This window comes from Aethalodelphis obliquidens, unplaced genomic scaffold (genome assembly GCF_003676395.1).
Source record: "Aethalodelphis obliquidens isolate GAN/ISIS:26980383/991018 unplaced genomic scaffold, ASM367639v1 scaffold46, whole genome shotgun sequence".
NCBI classification, from domain to species: domain Eukaryota; kingdom Metazoa; phylum Chordata; class Mammalia; order Artiodactyla; family Delphinidae; genus Aethalodelphis; species Aethalodelphis obliquidens.
The window spans coordinates 10,238,301-10,260,384 of record NW_020837990.1 but is presented as its reverse complement, the minus strand read 5'-3'; the positions used below and the strand labels follow the sequence as shown (position 1 = coordinate 10,260,384).

At 41.5% G+C, this 22,084-nt stretch overlaps 2 protein-coding genes across 13 annotated transcripts in view; one reads left to right on the top strand and one right to left on the bottom strand.

Moving 5' to 3' along the window:
• The first annotated feature begins 5,242 nt into the window (after positions 1-5,242).
• On the top strand, positions 5,243-5,934 carry CLDN25 (claudin 25). The gene is given in 2 exon segments (XM_027081874.1): positions 5,243-5,561; positions 5,564-5,934. Coding segments are annotated over 2 exon segments (690 nt in total).
• Positions 5,935-17,267: 11,333 nt separating this feature from the next.
• Positions 17,268-22,084, bottom strand: part of USP28 (ubiquitin specific peptidase 28) — a 56,673-nt gene continuing 51,856 nt past the window's right edge. For all 12 annotated transcript variants that reach the window (XM_027082259.1, XM_027082261.1, XM_027082260.1 and 9 more), the window contains 4 exons: positions 21,983-22,062; positions 21,294-21,417; positions 19,645-19,840; positions 17,268-18,504 (listed from right to left, as the gene is read on the bottom strand). In XM_027082259.1, the coding sequence (XP_026938060.1) occupies positions 18,329-18,504; positions 19,645-19,840; positions 21,294-21,417; positions 21,983-22,062 (576 nt within the window). In that variant the 3' untranslated portion in view covers positions 17,268-18,328. The remainder of the gene's footprint in view (positions 18,505-19,644; positions 19,841-21,293; positions 21,418-21,982; positions 22,063-22,084) is intronic.

The window sequence follows — 22,084 nt, the reverse complement described above, 5'->3', positions numbered from 1 at the left end:
GGGAGAGCCAGACTTAGGAAGGAGAGAAAAAAGAGCATAGGGAATGGAGTAGGATTGCTACACACAGACAGACAATGCATGCAGGCATGAATGAACACTTGAGTAAATAAAAAGAAATGAACAGCTCTTGGATTAGAAGAATTAATATGGTTAAAATGGCCATACTATCCAAAGCAATCTACAGATTTAATGAGATCACTATCCAATTACCCACAAAATTTTTCACAGAACTAGAACAAATAATGCTAAAGTTTATATGGAACCACAAAAGGCCCAGAATTGCCAAAGCAATCCTGAGGAAAAAGAACAAAGCTGGAGGCCCAACCCTCCCAGACTTCAGACAATACTACAAAGCTAAGGTAATCAAAACAGCATGGTTCTGGCACAGAAAGAGACATATGGATCAATGGAACAGAATAGAGAGCCTAGAAATAAACCCACTCACCTATACAGTCAACTAATCTTTTACAAAGAAGGCAGGAATATACAATGGAGAAAAAAAGTCTCTTCAGCAAGTGGTATTGGGAAAGCTGGACAGCCACATGTAAATCAATGCAGTGAGAACACTCCCTCATACCATACAAAAAATAAACTCAAAATGGCTTAAAGACTTAAATATGAGACATGATGCTATAAAACTCACAGAAGAGAACATAGGCAAAACATTCTCTGACATAAATCATAGCAATATTTTCTTAGGTCAGTCTCCCAAGGCAGCAGAAATAAAAGCAAAAAGAAACAAATGGGACCTAATCAAACTTACAAGTTTTTGCACAGCAAAGTAAACCGTAAACAAAATGAAAAGACAACCTACAGACTCAGAGAAAGTATTTGCAAACAGTGCAACCAACAAGGGCTTAATTTCCAAAGTACACAAAGAGCTCATACAACTCAACAACAAAAACAAAAAAACCCAATCAAAAAATGGGCAGAAGACCTAAATAGACATTTCTCCAAAGAAAACATACAGATGGCCAAAAAGCACATCAAAAGATGTTCAGCAACGCTAATTATTAGAGAAATGCAAATCAAAACTACAATGAGGTGTCACCTCACACTGGTCAGAATGACCATCAACAAAAAGTCTACAAATAACAAATGTTGGAGAGGATGTGGAGAAAAGGGAACCCTCCTTTACATTGGTGGGAATGTAAATTGGTGCAGCCACTATGGAGAACAGTATGGAGGTTCCTTAAAAAACTAAAACTAGAGTTACCATATGATCCAGCAATCCCACTCCTAGGCATATATCTGGAGAAAACACTAATATACGAAAAGATATATGCACTCCAATGTTCGCAGCAGCACTATTTACAATAGTCAAGACATAGAAGCAACCTAAATGCCCACTGACAGATGAACGGATAAAGAAGATGTGAGATAGATAGATAGATATATATATATATATATATATATATATATATACACACACACACACACACACACAGTGGGATTAAAAAGCCATAAAAAGGAATGAAATAATGCCTTTTGCAGCAACATGGATGGACCTAGAGATTATCATACTGAGTGAAGTAAGTCAGACAGAGAAAGACAAATATCATATGATATCAATTATATGTGGAATCTAAAAAAATGTTACAAATGAACTTATTTACAAGAGAGAAACAAACTCACAGAGATAGAAAACAAACTTATGGTTACCAAAGGGGAAAGCTATGGAGGGAAAAATTAGGAGTTTGGGTTTAGCAGATACAAACTGTGTATAAAACAGATAAACAACAAGGACCTACTGTATAGGACAGGGAACTATATTCAATATCTTGTAATAAACTATAATGGAAAAGAATTAATATATATATATATATAGGTAGATATAAACCTGAATCACTTTGCTGTACACCAGAAACTAACACATTGTAAATCAAGTATACTTCAATAAAAAATAAATTAAAATTTAAAAAAAGAAATTAACAAATGAGTGGGTTCTGTTTTCCCTCACTAATCTGACCTCCTTCATATTTCACGCTTATCGTGGTTTGTATCTCTCCTGACTCACAGATTTTCATAAATTACCAAGAAAGGGCTCTGAAGAAAAGTCGAAGAAATAAGGAACAATGTCTGAAAGGATTCCTCCTGACCACATGTCTCACACACATGTGGCATGCCTGGATTCAGGAAGCTAAGTAACAGACACAAATCTGGATGGATATAGTACAAGCAGACACTTTCCAGAGATGCATAATATTTTGTCATCGTTTTGATTAGAACATGCGCTTGTTATAAAAGCAGCAGAAGGAGCCTACAGTTTAAAAGAGCATCCCATTTGCTTCAAGATAGGATTACGGGAGGGAGGGGGAGTGGTGGATGCAGGTATGGGTGAAAACAGATTGGTATGAGTGGATAATTTCTGAAGCTGGGTGATAGTACATCAGATTTCTTTATACCATTTGCTCTACTTTCGTATGTGTTTGAAATTTTCTATAATAAAACATGAAAGAAAAAAGGCATTCCAGAAGTTTCTGCTCACCTCCTTCCACCCCTTCAAGACTGATAAGCTAATCAGGCCGCTTAGTTGTTGAGACGTCATTCGGGTAAAGTCAAGATACTGCTTTTTCAGACGCTTCCTCCTTGCTGACTATCCCATGTCCCTTTTTCACATCGTAGTGTACCACAGGGCAATCAGTAGGTTAAAATATGTACAGGAGAATACATCGGTCAACATCTATGTCTTCAATATAATAAATCTCAATTTTCTTCCATATTTTGCCATAAAGAGGAGCCCATGCCTGCATGCTGTGTCACCAGTGGGCAGGCGCAGCGCAGGAGGCATCTCTGTTCTGGTGCTGGAGACAAGAATAGGAAATGTCACAGTCCGAGCCTCCTGGCTCAGGAGTTGGATCTATTGCTTGCCAGCTGGTGCACCTTGGCAAGTTACCTAACATGTATCTCACAGTGGTGGTGTGAAAATTAAATAAGGATAAAGAATCTAGCCAATTTACATTCCCACCAACAGTGCAAGAGTGTTCCCTTTTCTCCACACCCTCTCCAGCATTTATTGTTTCTATATTTTTTGATGATGGCCATTCTGACCGGTGTGAGATGATATCTCATTGTAGTTTTGATTTGCATTTCCCTAATGATTAATGATGTTGAGCATCCTTTCATGTGTTTGTTGGCAATCTGTAGATCTTCTTTGGAGAAATGTCTGTTTGGGTCTTCTGCCCATTTTTGGATTGGGTTGTTTGTTTTTTTGCTATTGAGCTGCATGAGCTGCTTATAAATGGAGAACAGTATGGAGGTTCCTTAAAAAACTAAAAGTAGAATTACCATACGACCCAGCAATCCCACTACTGGGCACATACCCTGAGAAAACCATAATTCAAAAAGAGTCATTACCACAATGTTCACTGCAGCTCTATTTACAATAGCCAGGACATGGAAGCAACCTAAGTGTCCATCAACAGATGAATGGATAAAGAAGATGTGGCACGTATATACAATGGAATATTACTCAGCCATAAAAAGAAACGAAATTGAGTTATTTGTAGTGAGGTGGACGGACCTAGAGTCTGTCATACAGAGTGAAGTCAGTCAGAAAGAGAAAAACAAATACGGTATGCTAACACATATATATGGAATCTAAGAAAGAAAAAAAAAGGTCACGAAGAACCTAGGGGTAAGGTGGAAATAAAGACATAGACCTACTAGAGAATGGACTTGAGGATATGGGGAGGGGGAAGGATAAGCTGTGACAAGGTGAGAGAGTGGCATGGACATATATACACTACCAAACGTAAAATAGATAGCTAGTGGGAAGCAGCCGCATAGCACAGGGAGATCAGCTCAGTGCTTTGCGACCATCTAGAGGGGTGGGATAGGGAGGGTGGAAGGGAGAGAGACACAAGAGGGAAGAGATATGGGAACATATGTATATGTATAACTGATTCACTTTGTTATAAAGCAGAAATTAACACACCATTGTAAAGCAATTATACTCCAATAAAGATGTTAAAAAAAAAAAAAAAGAATCTGGCCAAAAGTCTGGTATTTAGCCTCACTCAGTAAATGCAAATTATTGCCTTTCCTGTCTGAACCTGCCTCTTGGCAGCAGCAACAAATAGGAATGGAAGCTGGTGTGACTACCATCTATTTATAGCTGTTGTCCCAGCAGCAGCAGGGGACTGGGGAGGAAGGGCTTTCCCTCCTGGTATATTCTGGGTCTGGATAGGTTCCTTGGATTTGGGAATTTTTTTCTTCTGTTTACAAAAATACTAAATGATAAATTTGTAAAAATGTATAAAATACATAGACAAGCACAAGACAAAAACAAAAGAAAATAAGAACTATCCATAATCCTTCCAGTAAAATAACCATGGTTAACATTTTGTGGTATATGATACATACACACACATAGATACAGATATATGCGCTTTTTTGTGAAAGTGAAACTGCATTCTATATACTCTATATACTGTTTGGTCACTGCTTTTCTCACTTAACAACGTATCAATAGCATTTTTTTTTTTTTTTTTTTTTTTTTGCCATACGTGGGCCTGTCACCGCCGTGGCCTCTCCCGTTGCGGAGCACAGGCTCCGGACGCGCAGGCTCAGCGGCCATGGCTCACAGGCCCAGCCGCTCCGCGGCATGTGGGCTCTTCCCGGACCGGGGCACGAACCCGTGTCCCCTGCATCGGCAGGCGGACTCTCAACCACTGCGCCACCAGGGAAGCCTCAAAAGCATTTTTCATGTCATTAAAATTTCTTCTACATCAATTTAAAACAGCTGCCTAAATTGTACATAATAATATACAATTATTAACACTAGTTCAGTGGATATTTTCATAAATATTGGTATATATTCACAGTAAATTAAGGTAAGTTCTTGGACGTAGGGTGCTGGGTCAAAGTATGCAGATATTTAAAAGTGTAAAACATGAAGTCATGTTACCCTCCAGAAAGATTACATCAATGTATATTCCCAGAACATCATTCTCATCTTCTCGGAACTGGGGAGTGATTTAAGTGTATGAATTCACTCATCAAATATGTATTGATGGCTTACTGTCTGGCTTTTTTGCCTCTCATGGGACCCTCCCCCAGAATCCACACCCACATCCAATCTTGGGTACACCCTCTAAACCCAAAGTTTGCCAAGTTCCTGGCACCTGCCTCAGCTGCTGAGTGGACTCCACTCAGCTCCCCAGAAGTCCTGCCTGCTGACCAGTCACCAAGCCGCCTGTCCTCCTTTTCTTTCTGCCTTTCCTTTGTGGTGGGAGCAACCATGGCCTGGAGTTTCCGTGGGAAAGCCCAGCTTGGGGGACTGCTCCTCTCTCTGCTTGGCTGGGTCTGTTCATGTGTCACCACCATCCTGCCCCAATGGAAAACTCTCAGTCTGGAGCTGAACGAAATGGAGACCTGCATCATAGGACTTTGGGAGGTCTGCATAGATCAGGAGGAAGTTGCCACTGTGTGTAAGGCCTTTGAGTCCTTCTCGTCTCTGCCCCTGGAGCTCCAGGCATCCCGCATCCTCATGGTAGCCTCCCGTGGGCTGGGACTACTGGGGCTTCTGCTCTCTGGTTTTGGGGCCCAATGCTTCCAGTTTCAAGGATCAGATGGGTATTCCAGAGGTGGCTTTGCCTCCTGGGAGGGACTTTGGAGGCATCAGCTTTGGCCACTCCCCTCTTTCCAGTCTCCTGGGCGGCCTGCGCCACAATCCAAGACTTCTGGGATGACAGCGTCCCTGAGATTGTGCCTTGGTGGGAGTTTGGAGATGCCCTCTAGCTGGGCTGGGCTGCTGGTGTTTTCCTGGCCCTTGGTGGGTTACTCCTTATCTCCTCGGCCTGCCTGGGAAAAGAAGATGTGCCCTCTGTGCAGATGGCTGTCCCTACAGCAGCCCCACCATCCTGTGCTCCAGCGGAGAAGTTCGATCGCTCGTTCCACCTAATGCCAAGACCTAGGATCCTGTTCATCTAGGACAAGCTTTGCCAAGAAATCTATGGAACAGAGGAATGTCAGGAGAATCCTCTCTCTTCCTTAACCTCCATCACTCTATATTTGCTTGCCTCATTTTAGAGGTGGTAGTCACTGTCTCATTTGTTCAAGAATCTGACTATCTTGGTGATATGGTGATCCTAATTTCAGAATGAAAAATCAAGGCACAGTTTCTAAAGACAAGTTTATCTGATTTAGATTTTATTTACATAAAATACTTTTAAACTCATAACATTAATTATATACTTGATTCTTTTATTACTAGGGAAAACATATTACAAAATAGCGTTCAACCTAGAAAACCTAGTCTACTGGATATGAAGACAGAAAAGCTAAAGATATGCCTTTGCAAATGAAAATGAATTATTGGTGATATTATGTCACCTCAGGACAGGGACCCTCCTTGGGTTCATTTTCAGTCTCGGGTGCATGATTTGAAAGGGAGCTTCACAATACATCAGTCCTTGTGGCTGTACCCAAGGACTGCCCAATGTGGGCGTACATGTGGAGAGAATTATCAGCTACTCGGAAATGTCTTTTACCATATGCAAAATCACATTATAAATCCCTTAAATTTTAACCCAAATGTCAGCAGAACTACCTAGGCTGTGGCAACCAGTAAAGTCCCTTTCACAACAATGACCCAAGTTCCTTTGCTTCCTGACCGCCTGGGCCAGGTCTTCCTCAGGCATTTCTGCAAGTCCTCAAGGAGGAGCCTCCCGCTTGCTCAAAAACCTGCTCATCAGCTGAAACTACCCTGCGTGTCCACCCTGATCCTCTGGCTACCATCTGCCTCCCACTGCCTTAATCAGTTGAGAGTCACTGACCCCGTCGACAATTCCCACAGGAGAACAACTAAGGGTGATGGTTCCCAGTGTCCCCAGATATGTCCCTTTTCCAAGTTCAGAGGCACCTTTTGCTCACAGGACTGAGGAGCTCCCTCCCTCCACACGCTGGTACTGTGCTTTGCCTTGAGGCTGTACTGCTTGTGCTCAGATGCCTCTCCTTCTCAATTAAATAACATTGGCATAGCCCTGGCACCTTGAGGTAGCCACCACAGAATGTGCACGCACCAACACAAGAATAAACAAGTTTGCCGGCACGGCCCAGACCAGTTCCCTTCTTTTTTTTTTCCTGAGGAAATGAGTCTGCTCAGGTGCAACTTCGTCTTCAGCACCTGACTCAGTTACCTTCTCACCCAGAATAGCATCCTCTAGGAGTCACAGTTTCTCCAGAAAGCTCCTTTCCCAGTATGTCCTTTTGTATATGTCCACTTGACATACACAAATCCAAATGACTCTTAGGTAAATAAATTTTTGAGTATAAAAGAGCAGTTTGCATCAAATTTGTATTCCGGCCTTCTCTGGTTCCAATGCCCATTTTATCAACTACCCCTTCTTGATTATGTTTCAAGGATCTTTAGGCCAAGTTTCATTCAGGGGTGAAGCTCAAATATCCAAGAGTGATCCTTGGATTCCGTAGGATCTACAAGAAGGACTCATTTTGTTATTCATCCATCTGGCCGTTTATTCACTCTTTGAACAAATATTTATTGAGCACCTACCATGTGCTAGGCATTGTGCTAGCAACCAGGAATAAAACGGTAGGACAAAATGTATCCCTGCCCCTCATATAGGCAATTAGGGGAGACAAATATTAATGGGAAATCACATCAATGCAAATTGTAGTTGTGACAAACTTTACAAATCCTGAAAGCTACATGATTCTATAAGATCATGCAATAGGAACAATTTAACCTAGTCAGGTTAAATGAGCGGGTACCCTAAGGAAATGATAACTGCCTACAGGCTAAAGGATGGATAGCAACTCTAGGTAGAGAGAGAAAAAAGTAAAAGACAAGGCTGGTGAAGTAGGAAGGAGCATGTTGTCTCCGTTCTCAGAACCAAGGGAAGCCAAGCATGAGGCCAGGAACAGGAGGTCAGCTGACCGAAACAGTAGCCTGCTCCACCTTTCCTAACACCTTGTCCCTGGGCCATGTCCCTACCACACAGTTGTGTAGGGTTTAAGAGATGACAACGCACTTTCACATATCTTGTGTTTTATTTACTGTTATATTGAGGTTTTTTTTTTTTTTTTTGAGATTGGGAGAACAGATATTATTTGTTTTGCTAATGAGAAAATGAAGAATTTAGGCAACATGCCCACGGTGAGTAATTAGCTGGATGAGACTTGAATCCAAGGCTTGGACGCCATGGCAGGCTTTTGTCACCCACCCCATCCTGTTGCTTCATGGGGATGGGTGACTGAGACAATCTACCAGACCAAAGGAAAAACTAGCACCCAAGCAGAAGAAAAAACCAAAGACCTAAAAGAAAAATCTTGTGCTCCGTGCGTTTGTTGAGGTCTAAACAGGATCTTTGTTGCCAGGTGGCTCACCTGGTCCTGCTGGTGACCTGCAGCCCTCATCCTAATCCCACGTGTGCAGGTGCTGATGGCATTTTTCATCAGCATGTCATTATGGCTTCCTCTGCAAGGAAACTGGACACAAACTAAAGATTTATTAAGAAAAAAAATAGCCTGTTTTCCTAACTCTCCTTTATAAAGGACACAAAGGCATTGAAAAAAATTTTTTAAAGGTCTGCATTTTTTTTTTTTTTTTTTTGCGTTACGCGGGCCTCTCACTGCTGTGGCCTCTCCCGTTGTGGAGCACAGGCTCCGGACGCGCAGGCTCACTGGCCATGGCTCACGGGCCCAGCCGCTCCGCGGCATGTGGGATCTTCCCGGACTGGGGCACGAACCCGTGTCCCCTGCATCGGCAGGCGGACTCTCAACCACTGCGCCACCAGGGAAGCCCCCCAAGGTCTGCATTTTTTTTAATATTTACTTATTATTTTGGCTGCGGCAGGTCTTACTTGCGGCACGCAGGATCTTTTAGTTGCAGCATGTGGACTACTTAGTTTCAGCATGCATGTGGGATCTAGTTCCTGGACCAGGGATCGAACCCGAGCCCCCTGCATTGGGAGCTCGGAGTCTTACCCACAGGACCGTCAAGGAAGTCCCCAAAGGCATTTTTTAAAACGATAGGAGTGGGGCAGGGACTGTTGATTGATTCCCAAGCAGTCAATGGCATGTCATCCCCTGAAGGAAAGGTGATCTGCATTCTGGCCAGAATCTACTTTTATAGAAAGAGTCTGAGGAATAAGATGCTTTTCACCAAAAACTGCCACTGTTTTTATCTACCTGCGTTGTAGGGAAAATAATGAGAAATAAAAATAGAACTAATTAAATCTTAGCTTCAGTTCAGCCTTTTCTCATGCATTTGTGGCAAATCAACATCAAAAACATTTCTTTATTGTGGTTACACATGGAGAGGTGTGTTGTCATATGTATTAGGAACAGAAAGGGACATCAATCAATCGATGTTTCAAGGCAAAAGCTTTTATTATGTGCAAAGCATTGTAAGAAAATAACCCGGGGACTCGCCAAACGTGATGCAGTTAGAATTTGATATGTTCAGTGCTGTCTTCTCCACCGGCCTTCCTTTGGGTCTGAACATTTCATCATTAGCAGAGAAGGCATTTCAGAAGGTCCCTATCAAAACATTCATCTGTTACCCTTCTGAGCCTCTGAGACTAGCTCTAAGGGAAAAGTCCCAAGGGTTAGACACATTTTGGGATGGGAGGAAAGTAAGAAATAGTTTTATGGGCTTCTGGAAAGGAGACGTGTCTTAGCAGCCAGGGAGGGTTAGGATAATACAAAACTCAGAGTTAGGGAAATGTTTGCAGTCACTGGCCTCTGATATGGAACTGAAAGAAGCTGGGATCACATTCTACTCTACTAACTGATGGATTTATTTTTTTAAGCCAGTTGTTCTTGCTACCTTGCCACATTTATAGTATGTGTACAGACTGTTTTGTTGTTGTCCAGAATTTTGAATAGTGCCTCAAAGCCAAATCCCATGGGTGATACATGCCCTGGATTCTAAAGACAGGGGCTCACCCCACTGCTGCTAAGAAGTAACCAAACTGGTGGTCAGCCTTCACACCCAACACCTACATAAGAGAAACACCCAGACTCATTAGGGAGGCTTCCCGGAAGGGAATTCGTAACAGTTGGGAGGACTGTGGTGTCTCTACCCTTCCCTGTGAGGAGTGGTGGAGATGGACCTCAGAAGGACCACTCACAGATGGAGCTGTTCCCAGCAGGGAAGATGGGTATCTGAAACACACCCATCACACCTGTGCTGAGCTGCAGAAACTCCTGGGCTATGGAGGCACAGAGGAGGGTGCCTGACTACCACCGGAGCAGCCTGCAGCAGGGGGCTGGCTCGAGTGGGGCAGAGTGGCAGCACCCACCCTTCTGCCTTTTACTGGGGCAAGGATGGTAAGCTTTCTGTAGCCCAGATGGCTGCTGGGGCAGGCAGTCTGGGTGACACTGTCCTAGAGCGCTGCTGGACGGTGTGAATGACTAGAGCAGGAGCTGAGAGGGACTGGAAGAGGCCAGCCAGGAAGTCCAAAAGCCATATCAGGGAATGATCTGGAAGTTTTCTACAGAGCTCTCTGAAGAACCCATAAAATACCCCACCCAAGAGCTAGTAACTGGATTCTTGCCATAACAAAGAACAAGAGTGTATTAGAAACAAAACTATTTCTTTAAAAAGTAAACACTGGGGCTTCCCTGGTGGCGCAGTGGTTGAGAGTCCACCTGCCGATGCAGGGGACACGGGTTCGTGCCCGGGTCCGGGAAGATCCCACATGCCGCGGAGCAGCTGGGCCCGTGAGCCATGGCCGCGCTGAGCCTGCGCGTCCGGAGCATGTGCTCCGCAACGGGAGAGGCCACAGCAGTGAGAGAGGCCCGCGTACCGCAAAAAAAAAAAAAAAAAAAAAAACAGAAAAAAAACCCAACCAAACAAACAAAAAAGTAAACACTGTCCTTTGCCTTCTTCTGCTATAAACTCTCCTCCCCCAGGCTCTAGGGCTGCCAGAGCTGGGGGTTAGGAGGGGAACGGAGCAGGGGAGTAGAAAAACATCCCACGGCTCCTTCCTTACTGCTAGCCCCCGAACTTCAGGCTGAGGCCTGGACTAAGATGAGGGGAGAAGCACTGAAGCAAATGGATGAGAGTGAACTTTTGATCTAGACTGGTCCAGACGCTGTAATACATGAAAATTATCCTTTTCATACTCAAACGGGACAATAAAGTTCTCAGGGAAAGGACAGCCAAAGGATCATACGGGAAGGTAGCCCTGGAAACAAAAAGAAAGCTATTGACTCACTGTTCCCTATCAAGTTTAGGCCATTCAATAAAACGATTAAAGAAAAAATATACCCAAAGCAAGAAAAGAACCCGACAGGAGATACTGTAATTTTTCTATCCAGCATAGGCCCGGATCCCTTCAGCATCTCTCTTCCAGTCAGACTGGCTAAAATATGATCACATCCGCTTGCCAGAGACCTACAGCACCCTGGATGTCTACATTACGTCCCAGTTATTTAGCATCCACCTGTGAGCCCTACATAGGCCAAGGAGAAGCCTTAAAGACCTTGCCCCACAAGACATTTCCACACGAGACCTGCAGCTAACAATACTTTACACCAAGTCATTGCTGCATCTATTGTTTCTTTTAACCCTTAGAACATAACAGCAAGGTTAAGGATTTTTTTGGTTTTATAGACCAGGAAAGTAGGTTTAGCCAGTATTGGAACTCAGTTGTTAGCTAACGATGCCAATATTCTTTCCATGAACTACATCTTCATGAGACACACTGATTCAGCAGTGGTTTATGAATCAGGAAAGCTGTAAAACTGTTCACCTCATGAGTGAGGTCTGGTTATTCCCTAAGTAGAGACGGTCAAGATGACTTAGTGAATGATGATGCTACTCCTGTCATCATTGGGGGTTCCATCCTTACTGTTAAAATCTAAATGCTCATTTGGGAAGACCATCTTTGGCATGAGTGATACCTCTAGCCCACCGTTAGGGCTCTAGATAGAAAACTGGTCATACCTCCATGAACATGATTAATACAAGGACCAGCACACACTCTTGGCAATCCCTCAGTACCTAGGTAGCAGCTTATCAATTCCAAGTGACCTAAATTCTTTTTTTTAATTTACTTTGTCTTTGTCTGCACTGGGTCTTCGCTGCTGTGTGCGGGCTTTCTCTAGTTGTGTCGAGTGGGGGCTGCTCTTCGTCGCCCAAGTCACCTAGATTCTTTAGAAGGTTTCTGTCCCCTTCTCCTACTCAAAGTTAATATTCCTGCTTCATTGCTTAATGTCACAATTTCTTGTCTTCCTCATAGCAGGAACAATCCAGGCTTATCTTATCTGAGAAGGGAGGAGACCAGGTCTCTACCTTGTAAGACCCATTCACTTGTCTGTAAATGGCCAATCAGTTATACACAACAAGGAGGTTGTGGAATCAGGTAAACTAGCCAGCAGCCTATTGGGCAATGCAGCAAACAAGAGGGCTGAAAGGAGGAGGACATGAAAGTGCCCTGAAAATCTCTTAAGGCAGTTCCACTCTGATGTGTAGTAGATTACTATGTCAATTTAGTGTTTAATAGCCTAAGAGAATGTGGATAATTGTTTTAAAGGTTCAGGGAAAAGCAGTGTAATGACTGAATAGCTGAGATGCTGAGCCTGTGAGCGAACTTTAAGGAACTGATGTGTTTATGGTAATTAAAAGAAAGGTTAATTACACAGAAAAAAATATATTTTTCTATATCTCCATCAGAGTTGAGCTTCACAACATGAGGAATACACCAAAGTTATAATACATTAATTCAGAAAGCATAAAAGCCGGTAAACTATCATTGCAGAAGATTCTACAGACTTTATGAAACCACAGAACTCAGTGTGTTGAGGACAATGTAAAAGCCACCTTACTAGTAGGCATGGAAGTTCTATGAAGAAGTAGTTCTAAGCTGTGACTGTATGTTTATCAGAATCACCTGTGATGCTTTCCAAGCATAAAAGCATCTGGGGTCCAGGGAAGTCTAATTAGTCCATACCTGCAGGGTTGAGGCCTTGGCAACCGGGATTTTTAAAGTGACAGCTGATTCTGGATTGGTGACCAGGGTTAGGAATCACTGCTGAAGAGCTCTTAATTAAAAAGGTAGAAAAGGGAATTCCCTGGAGGTCCAGTGGTTACACTCTGTGCTTCCACTACAGGGGGCGCGGGTTCGATCCCTGGTCGGGGAACTAAGATCCCACAAGCCTCATGGCATGGCCAAAAATAAATAAATAAAAAGGCAGGAAAAAACTTACACAAGAGAAAAATAAATAAAAACAAAATAAAGTTGTTTGAAAAGACCAATAAACCTCTGGAAATACTAACCAAAGAGAAAAGAAGATACGTGTCACCCAGTATCAGTAATGAAAAAGGGGACATTACTAAGCTCCTGGAGCCATTAAACACACACACACACACACACACACACACACACACACACACACAAGGCGTTATTATAAACGTTTTGCCAAGTAAATTTTAAATTTTAGACAAAATGGACATATTTCTCTTTTTTTGGACGAATTTCTAATAATTTTCCAAAACTGACACAAGGAGTAACCAAAAGTCTGAAAACCCTAAATGTATAAAAGAAGCTGAATCTATAATTAAAAGCATCTTTTCAAAACACACAAAAAAACAACTCTGGGATCAGATGGCTTCAACAATGAATTCTGCCAGAAATTAAGGAAGAAATAATCCTATCTTATACAAACTCTTTCAGAGCATAGAAATTGAGAGAACATCCCAACTCATGCAATAAGGCCAGAATAATCTACACCAAAACTTTGATAAGAACATTACAAGAAAAGAAAATTAAAGGCCAATCTCTCTCATGAATATACATGCAAAAGTCCTAAATAGAATATGAAAAAATTCCATATGCATATAAAAAATATATCACGATCAAATTCAGTTTCTTCTGGCAACATGGTTGGTTTAAAATTACTAAATGTAATTCACACATGAACAGAGTAAAGGAAAAGACCCATGTAATCATTTCAATAGATAAAGAAAGAGCATTTGATAAATTTCAACACCCATTCATAATTTAAAAAAAACTCAAACTTGGAATAAAAGGAATCTTTCTTTATCTAATAAACGGAATTTATAAAAAGCCTACAGTATGGTGAAATACTGAAAACATTCTCCCTGATATGGGGGGGGGGGATAATGACACCCACTATCACCACTTCTATTCAGCATTATACCAGAGGTCCTAGTGTGACCAGTCAAGAAAAAGAAACGTTGTAAGGACTTGAAATAATAGTCATCATTCACAGATAACATAGTGTATACAGAAGACCTAAAAAAAACCTGATAAACTATTGGAATTAATAAACTTACAGGCTTGATATAAAAACATCCATTTGTTTCCAGATGTCAGCAACAAACAATTAAAAATGGAATTTAAAAAAATCACAGCATTTACAATAGGTTGAAAAACATCAAAGATCCAGGAATAAATCTTATGAAAGAGGTGGAAGACCTTTATACAGGAACTGAGGAAAACCTAAATAAAAAGTATACACAATGTTCATAGATCAGATGTCAATTCTCTTCAAATTATCTATAGTCACTATAAACCACATCAAAATCCCTGGAGATCTGTGTATGCATGTGTGAAATTGACAAACTGATTCTAAAGTTTATATGGAAATATAAAAAAATCAAGAATAGCCAAGATGATATTGAAGATGTCCCAAACTGGACAATTTATTGTACCAGATATCAAGACTTATAAAGCTACACTAATTAGGACAATGTGATATTGGTACAAGCAGACCAACAGGCCGATAGAACAGACAAAAGAACCCAGAAGCAGAACCCTACATAGACACCTTATGACAAAGGCATAGCACTGGGAAACACAAAATGTTTTCAATAAATGGTGAGGGGCAGTCCACTAAATGTGAAGGGTAAAACAGTGAAACTTCTGGAGGATAACACAGAATATCTTTATGACCTTGGAAATAATTTCCTCAATAGGGCACAGTAGCACTAACCATGAAGGAAAAGACTGATAAACTAGACAACCTTAACATTAAAAACTTGTTTTCACCCAAAGACATCAAATGAAAGGCCAAAGTGGGAGAAGATATAGGCAATGCATATAACCAAAAAAGCTTCCATAACTGGACTATATTTTCAAAAAACTCCTATAAATCACTAAGGAAAAGAAAAAAAAAAAGTGGGCAAAAGACTTAAATACGTATTTCAAAAAACAGAATAGCCAAAGGCCACTAAGTATATTAAGAGATGCTGGACATCCTTAGGACACAGATGTGGACAAAGGAATGTTGCCTGCCACCCCAGGAAAAAAAGGAATGTTGCCTACCATCAAGCCATCAGCCACTGCAGCCAGCCCTGATGGTGCACCCTGAGGGGAATTCAGGACAGAGAAAAACAGGATACGGGCCCTAGATAGTTAAGGTACATATCTAAGGAATCATTTCAATGAGGCTCGCATCTTCTCATAGGTAGAAAAGCACTAAAATCATTAACTTGAAATGTCTGGTGTTTTTGAGATTAGTAGCAGTCTTTTAATGTTCAACTACATGTTTTTCCCTCCCTTACCTCTTTGGAACAGTTCCTCAGAGCTATCTGAGAGGATGCCTCCAGGGCCACAGTCCTCAGTAAGGTCCCTAAATAAAACATAACTGGCAACTTGTAGGTTGTGCATTTTTCTTCAGCTGACACAGGGAAGTGCAAATCAAAATGATATCATCACATGTCTACCAGAATGGCTATATTAAAAATACTGACAAAATCAAATCTTGACAAGGATATGGGGCAACTGGAACTCTTATAAACTGCTGGTAGGAGTTTAAATTGGTATAACTGCTTCGGAAAACTGTTTGGTAGAACCTAATAAAGATACATCTACCTATTCCTATGACCCATATATTCTAAGGACCCAGTAATTCCACTCAGAATTACATACCAACAGAAACGCATTCTTGGGCGCATCAAAAGACATGTACATGAACGTTCCTGGTAGCATTATGGGTAGCAACCAAAAACTGGAAACACTCAAATGACAATTAGCATAATAAATTGTAAGGTATATTCACTCAATGAAATATAATAAACCGAGCAAGGAAAATGAGTAAACTACAGCTGCAGTTAATTCTCCCTTCTATCCTACCCCTGCTACATCCCAGCCCTTCATTCAACCCTTGCCTCTTCTTCATTCATTATTTAAATTGTTCTATGTATCCACTTCACACCTCTTTCTTGAAGTGGGTAGGATAACAATGAGTTTATATGCTCCATACTTCTTGAAAGAGCTAATTAACAAATCCAAATGGAAAAGGATTGCCAATTCCAGTTAACCAGGGAAAGGCTAAACCCAGTCTCCAGGGAATTTATGCTGAGGTCAAGTACCCTGCCCAAACTCTTGAAATCACTTCTGGTTAAGGGTCACACTGGTTCTTTCTCCCACCCCACCCCCAACATCCCTTCCCCTCATCCTTCTTTTTCACAACCCTTTAAATAAGTAAAGCCACTCTTAGCTTGAGACAGTTTGCTGACCCTGAAAGAAACTAAGCTGTACCTAAGGCAGCACCAGTACCCGCCATGGTGGTCTGAGTGGATCCAACACTACAGATGTACAGCTGTTCCTTTCTTCACCAACTACAGGTTCTCAAAAGCTCATCAGGAAATAACTAATGTGGAAAGGTACAAAGCAAAAGATTTTACAAGACTCCCAAGGGCAGTCAAGCAGTTGTTAATATAGCACAGGCTATGAAGTGAGACACACCAAGGGTTAGTGTCCTGGCTCCACTACTTAGGACACCTATGACCTTGGACAAACCACAGTCCCCATTTTCATCCCAGGGTTGTTATATAACTGTGCACAGTAATCAGTAATGACAGGTATTTAAAAGCAGAAGGCAAATGGTGCTACTGCCTAGAATTTTAAATAGTAAAAGGTAATCAATGGGTAAGAAAAGTGATTAATTTCCCATGAAACAGATCTTTGCAGTGAGCTTTAAAACACAAAAGCACCCCTGAATATCTGTAAAAGACGGCCTAACCATTAATTTAACCAAAATATAAGAATTTGGTTTCAAGAAAATAATTTTTTTGCCTTCTAAATCAGAAAAATTACAAAGTGGATACACTTACATGCAATACAACTAGCAAATGAGATGAAAAGAGATCAGTCACCACTAGGTGCTGCTCAAGAAGTGACCACTGCCTTTCATCCCCATCAAGCTTCTCAATGCTCTAATCTGCATTTCTCTTTTCAAGAAGAAAAACTGAAACGTGAGAAAGGCTTATTGAGTCCATCCATTTCCAAAACAGAAAATATATATTTAAATAAAGGCCATACTGCATACCAAAGGTAAAACAAATACTTTTATTGCACATTTATAAAATCTGCATTGTTGTAGTAAGTGTTTTTCCCTCCCACGATTCCCTCATTAATCTTAAAATTTGGATACCCAATTTGGAGCCTTTTAAAAATTATCAAGAGGGGATATTTCTCTCTCTACATATACATATATATATAGATTTTTTTTTTCTTTTTACAAACCCACATCCCTTATTTTTTAGAAGCAAAAAAGGGGAGGGGCATCAAAATGTTCTTCTGGGCCAGCAGCAGCCTTAGACATGGGTTTTGACAATTTTCAGACACTAGAAATTTTTACCTAAATGGTTAACTATGAAAACGTGATCTTTAGTCAAGTTTCACAATGTTGTTACTCCGTCTGACGTCCTTAATGCCTTCCTTTCTTTCACTCAGGACTGAGTATGAGGTTTTCTGGTTTATTTAAAAATATAAAGTAAAAGAGAGAGAAGAAAGGAAGGAGAGGCAGCTTTCTTTTGACTTTTGAACATCTTACTGCCACATGCATGACCTTATGTTCTACCCACGTGTGAAAGGGTAGTGGTTCATCAACAACCTATCTTGTCATCTCCTGTCAAGAGCCAGGCAAGGTGTATGCTTCTCCTCTCTTGCAGTTAAGAATTTTTTAATGTCATCTGTATTTGATAAAATAACTAGTAGCTGTTCATATGGTTCAGGTTCTGATGAATCACCCTTCTACTCTGCTGTCAAAAACACTTATGCCTGAAGGATAATTTTAAAAGTGTCAAGAGGCTTAGAAAAGCCCAAGCACGCCTGTAGGTACAAGAGGCATTTCAGGTCTTCTGCCATAAATCAATACCTTAATACACTGGTTCCTGCCTTTTTTAGTGAAATCGCTTTTATGATTCTGTACCTAAAAAGTGCAATTTTATTTTCAATCCTTCTTTACATACACAGTATGGTTGGGGTCTGGATCTGAATCTTACTTTTCCACCTAATCCCCTTCCCAAGGTAAACACTGTGACAACAGACTTCTGTGCAACAGGCAGTCAACCAAAGACCAGGATGGGACTTGAACACGTGGGGGCTTATTTCACTGTCACAGTTGACACCCCTTGAATTGATTCCATGACAGCTGCAAACCTGCTACAAAGGTCATAGGGCGAATTGGGTCGAATAGTCGGAGGCTCCTTTAAGACAATGATTTCTGCAGAAGGATCTAGAAGTCTGGGTAGAAACTCCCCTAAGCACAGCTGCAGATTTTCTGTGGAGGAAAAATGGACGGTTACTATACAGCTAAATAAATCTCTGAGTAAAAACTAAGTCTGCAATGATAGGAGACGGTCTTTCATACAGCCATCACCCAACCTAAAAGGTTAAAGCATTGTTCTGGTCAGCTAATGACAAATGATGATTCCTTCAGGCCAAACCAGTAGCAAAGACCTATTTGCCAAATATACCAAGTTTTAGGTCACTGTTTTAAGCCATGTGACGTGTGGCAGAATAACACTATATATTCACTTCATTATGGACACGTCTTCCAATCAATCACCCTTTAAAATTTGAGAAAGTACCATAAATATAATGTACCGTAAATATACTATTGCCATAAATAAAATGCTGCTCTTTTCCTTCAAGTAATTAAAATATACCAGTGTGTACACGGCATTATGTAAAGCTATATATCACACATGGTCTAAATAAAAACTGAAGACATTAAAACAAAATTCATAGCTACTAATTATTATAGAATTTTTCAATAAATATTATAAACTTGAACACTTTAACAAGTCAATGGAATATCTCTACATCAGTGAGACGCTAACAAAGAGGATTCGTATTAGGATACGTAGCAACTTTCCAAATCTATCAAACTCACCTAAAAATACCTAGTTTTAGGCTCCCTCTCCAAAATGCTTTGGACATGCACAGACGTTCCATTTACTAATTTGTTAACCTTGAAGGCATCATAGTTAATAACATGTTTACGTCTTGCAACTTCAAGTCACAGGAAAATTTGATTACGGCACCAACAGGTAATCAAGCTGCATAAATAGATTTTTATTTTTAAACTATAAAATTAAAGTTCAGATTTCGGCAGATGAAAAAGTAACAGCAGTCCGACATTCCTGGAGAGCAGTGACTTATTTCAAACAGAGCTGGCTGGCTGGCTGTGGAGGTGATCCAGCAGCCACAGAGGAGGTAAGGGGAGGCTAAGAAGGACAGGGGTGCAGGCTCCCATTCCTTGTTTCAATAGAGTAGATGTACTTTTGACTCTTGTATATTCTAGGGGATTCCAGTGCCTTAAAATGGTTTGACAACCGGTACTACAAACTGAGTCCACTGCAACTTCTAGAATTCTCAAGGGCCTTAGAAATTACTGGAAGTGGCAACAACAGCACACCTGCAATATCTTGCCCGAGGTAAGAGCACCAGTGGTTTCTCATGATCTCAATGGCATCCAAGTCATCCTTGGAGATGTCGTTATTAATGATAAGGTGAATGCAGGGAATGATCAACTCATTCATCACATTAATACCCTCTGTTACAGAGTGCTCATCATTTGTTTCAAAGAGAGAAGCCGCTTTGGCATTCAGCTCCTATAGATAAAAAACAGAGTGAACAAAATAAAAGTCTGAAAGAGAAGATAAATATCTATTTTAGAAGCGCCTAAACAAATACTTCCCAAACTTCACTGTACACTGGAAATGCCTGGGGATCTTTAAAAACTACCGATGCCCCAACCCAAGCAAGCTGACTGACTGGTATTTGGGTGACCTGGGCGCTGGGGTTTTTTTTTTTAATGCTCCCAAGGTGACCCAAATGCAGCAAAGTCTCTGACCCAGTGGCCTAAACTTACAAGTCAAGGTCATATTTAACACCCGCTTCTATCAAAAGGCCTATTCAATGGTTCTCGATCTTCACTGAACATCAGAATCACCTGCAGAAGGCAAGCTGGTGCCCAGGCGCCTCCCTAGGAGACTGGTTTAACTGTCTGGGGAGACGCCTGGGTCCCAACCTTCTGAAAGCTCCTTAGGCGATTCTGACGCACACTGGAGGTTGAGAGCCAGAGGTGGAAAGACTCTAAATCCCTAGTACTGTCTCCCTGTGGCAGCTGAGTAGGATGTTCAAAATGTAATCTGTATTTGGTGATTTAAAAAATAAAATCATGTCTTTACTAAAATTTGGGTCCATCAAATCTACAAGGCCCTTTTTTCGGCTTCAAAGTGCCCTGCCATACCTATAACTGATGCAGGAACCCAAGTCTAATCAGAAAATGAAGCTTCTGAGATAAATACATGTCATGACTTAATCTCCTCCACTTGGTATTAACAGAAGCAGTGGGAGAAATGCTGGCCTGACTCCTCCCGTGAAGGGTGATCCTGCCGGGTGTCAGAGAGGCTAAAGGCAAGCACGTGGGTCTGGGAAAGCCGCCTCTGTAGTTTCTGAAGGACAAGCACCTGCAGGAACCCCTGGGGAGGCAGAGGGGACATGGGTCTCCTTCCCACGTGGCGGCCAAATGCAAAATAGGTCAGGATAGATCTCCAGTGGTGTATGACGAGGATATTAACAGAATGGCAGGACCGATCCTGATGGTTCATACCTTTTAAAAAAAAACTGGAATCTCTTTAGAAGTCACTAAAATACTCATCTACTAGCTTAGCAGGGAACACAGGAAAAACACACATTTCTTACATGTTTACTCTGGGCCAGACACCAAGAAAACAGCTGAATAAGAAGAGGATCTGTGCTCAGGAACTCACAATCTAGTAGACAGGCCATGTGATAAAAGCTATCATGCAGTACGTAGAAAGGGCACCGAAATGGGGATAAGTGATTCTCACCTAACTTCTATCAGGGGTGGAAGAAGAATGACATTCACTGAAGTAACTTAAAATAATTTGTTTCCATGTAAAACTACTCTTCAGAGTTTGGAAAAATCTAAAACCTGTTGGAGATTTTTTTTAAGTTGTATTTCTTCACGGCTTCAAGGAGCAGAGGTAAACACAATAGATAATTAAAAAGTCGTAAGGCTTTACAATCAGTACAAACCAGAAGGCATTTTCTTCGGTATAAAGCGATCACCGACTCTTTCACGCCCCGCCGGGGCCCCTTCATCAGCAGAGCGGCATTGCTCTGGTAGGCGTACACCAGGTAGGAAAGCGCCTCTTGGTACCTTAGAAAGTGGTAGATAAAAAACAGCTCAGTGCTCCTTCCCCGAATCCAGGGCTTAGTCCCCACTGTTCCCTAATACAAGAATGCAACTGGCTGAAATGATGGAAAAGTCTTAACGATGGAGGCAGCATGGAGCACTGGGAAAAGCCTGAGGGCCAAAGACCACAGCCAGTCTCAGCTCCTCTGCAAACTGGCCGAGAAACCCAAGGCAAATCATGGAACTTCCCCGGGCTTCTGTTTCTCCCAACTCTAAAACAAAGAAGTGGACGAGAGGCTCACTAAGGTCCACACCAACTCTTAAAATTCACTTTCTGAGTTCATTTTCATTTATCACAAAGAAAACCTGGCCATTGTATCTCTCAACTAAGAAATCTATCATTATGTAAAGGATGAAAAAACATGTGTGACGTTCAGAGCAAAAGTGAAGTGAAACACTGGAAAAAGGTAGAGGCACAGGGTACATGTGAGAAGGGGGGTGAAGGTGCTGTGACCTTCTGAATTCCTGGTAGGCATCAATAAGTAAGTGTCCTGACCAGTAATCTCAGTGACATAAGAGGCCAACTTACTTTCCTTTCTGATAGAGTTCCAGGCCTGTCAGGAGATACACAGACACCTTTCGAAACAAACTGTAATCTTCATGCCACTTCTGAAAAGGAATGACAGCCATT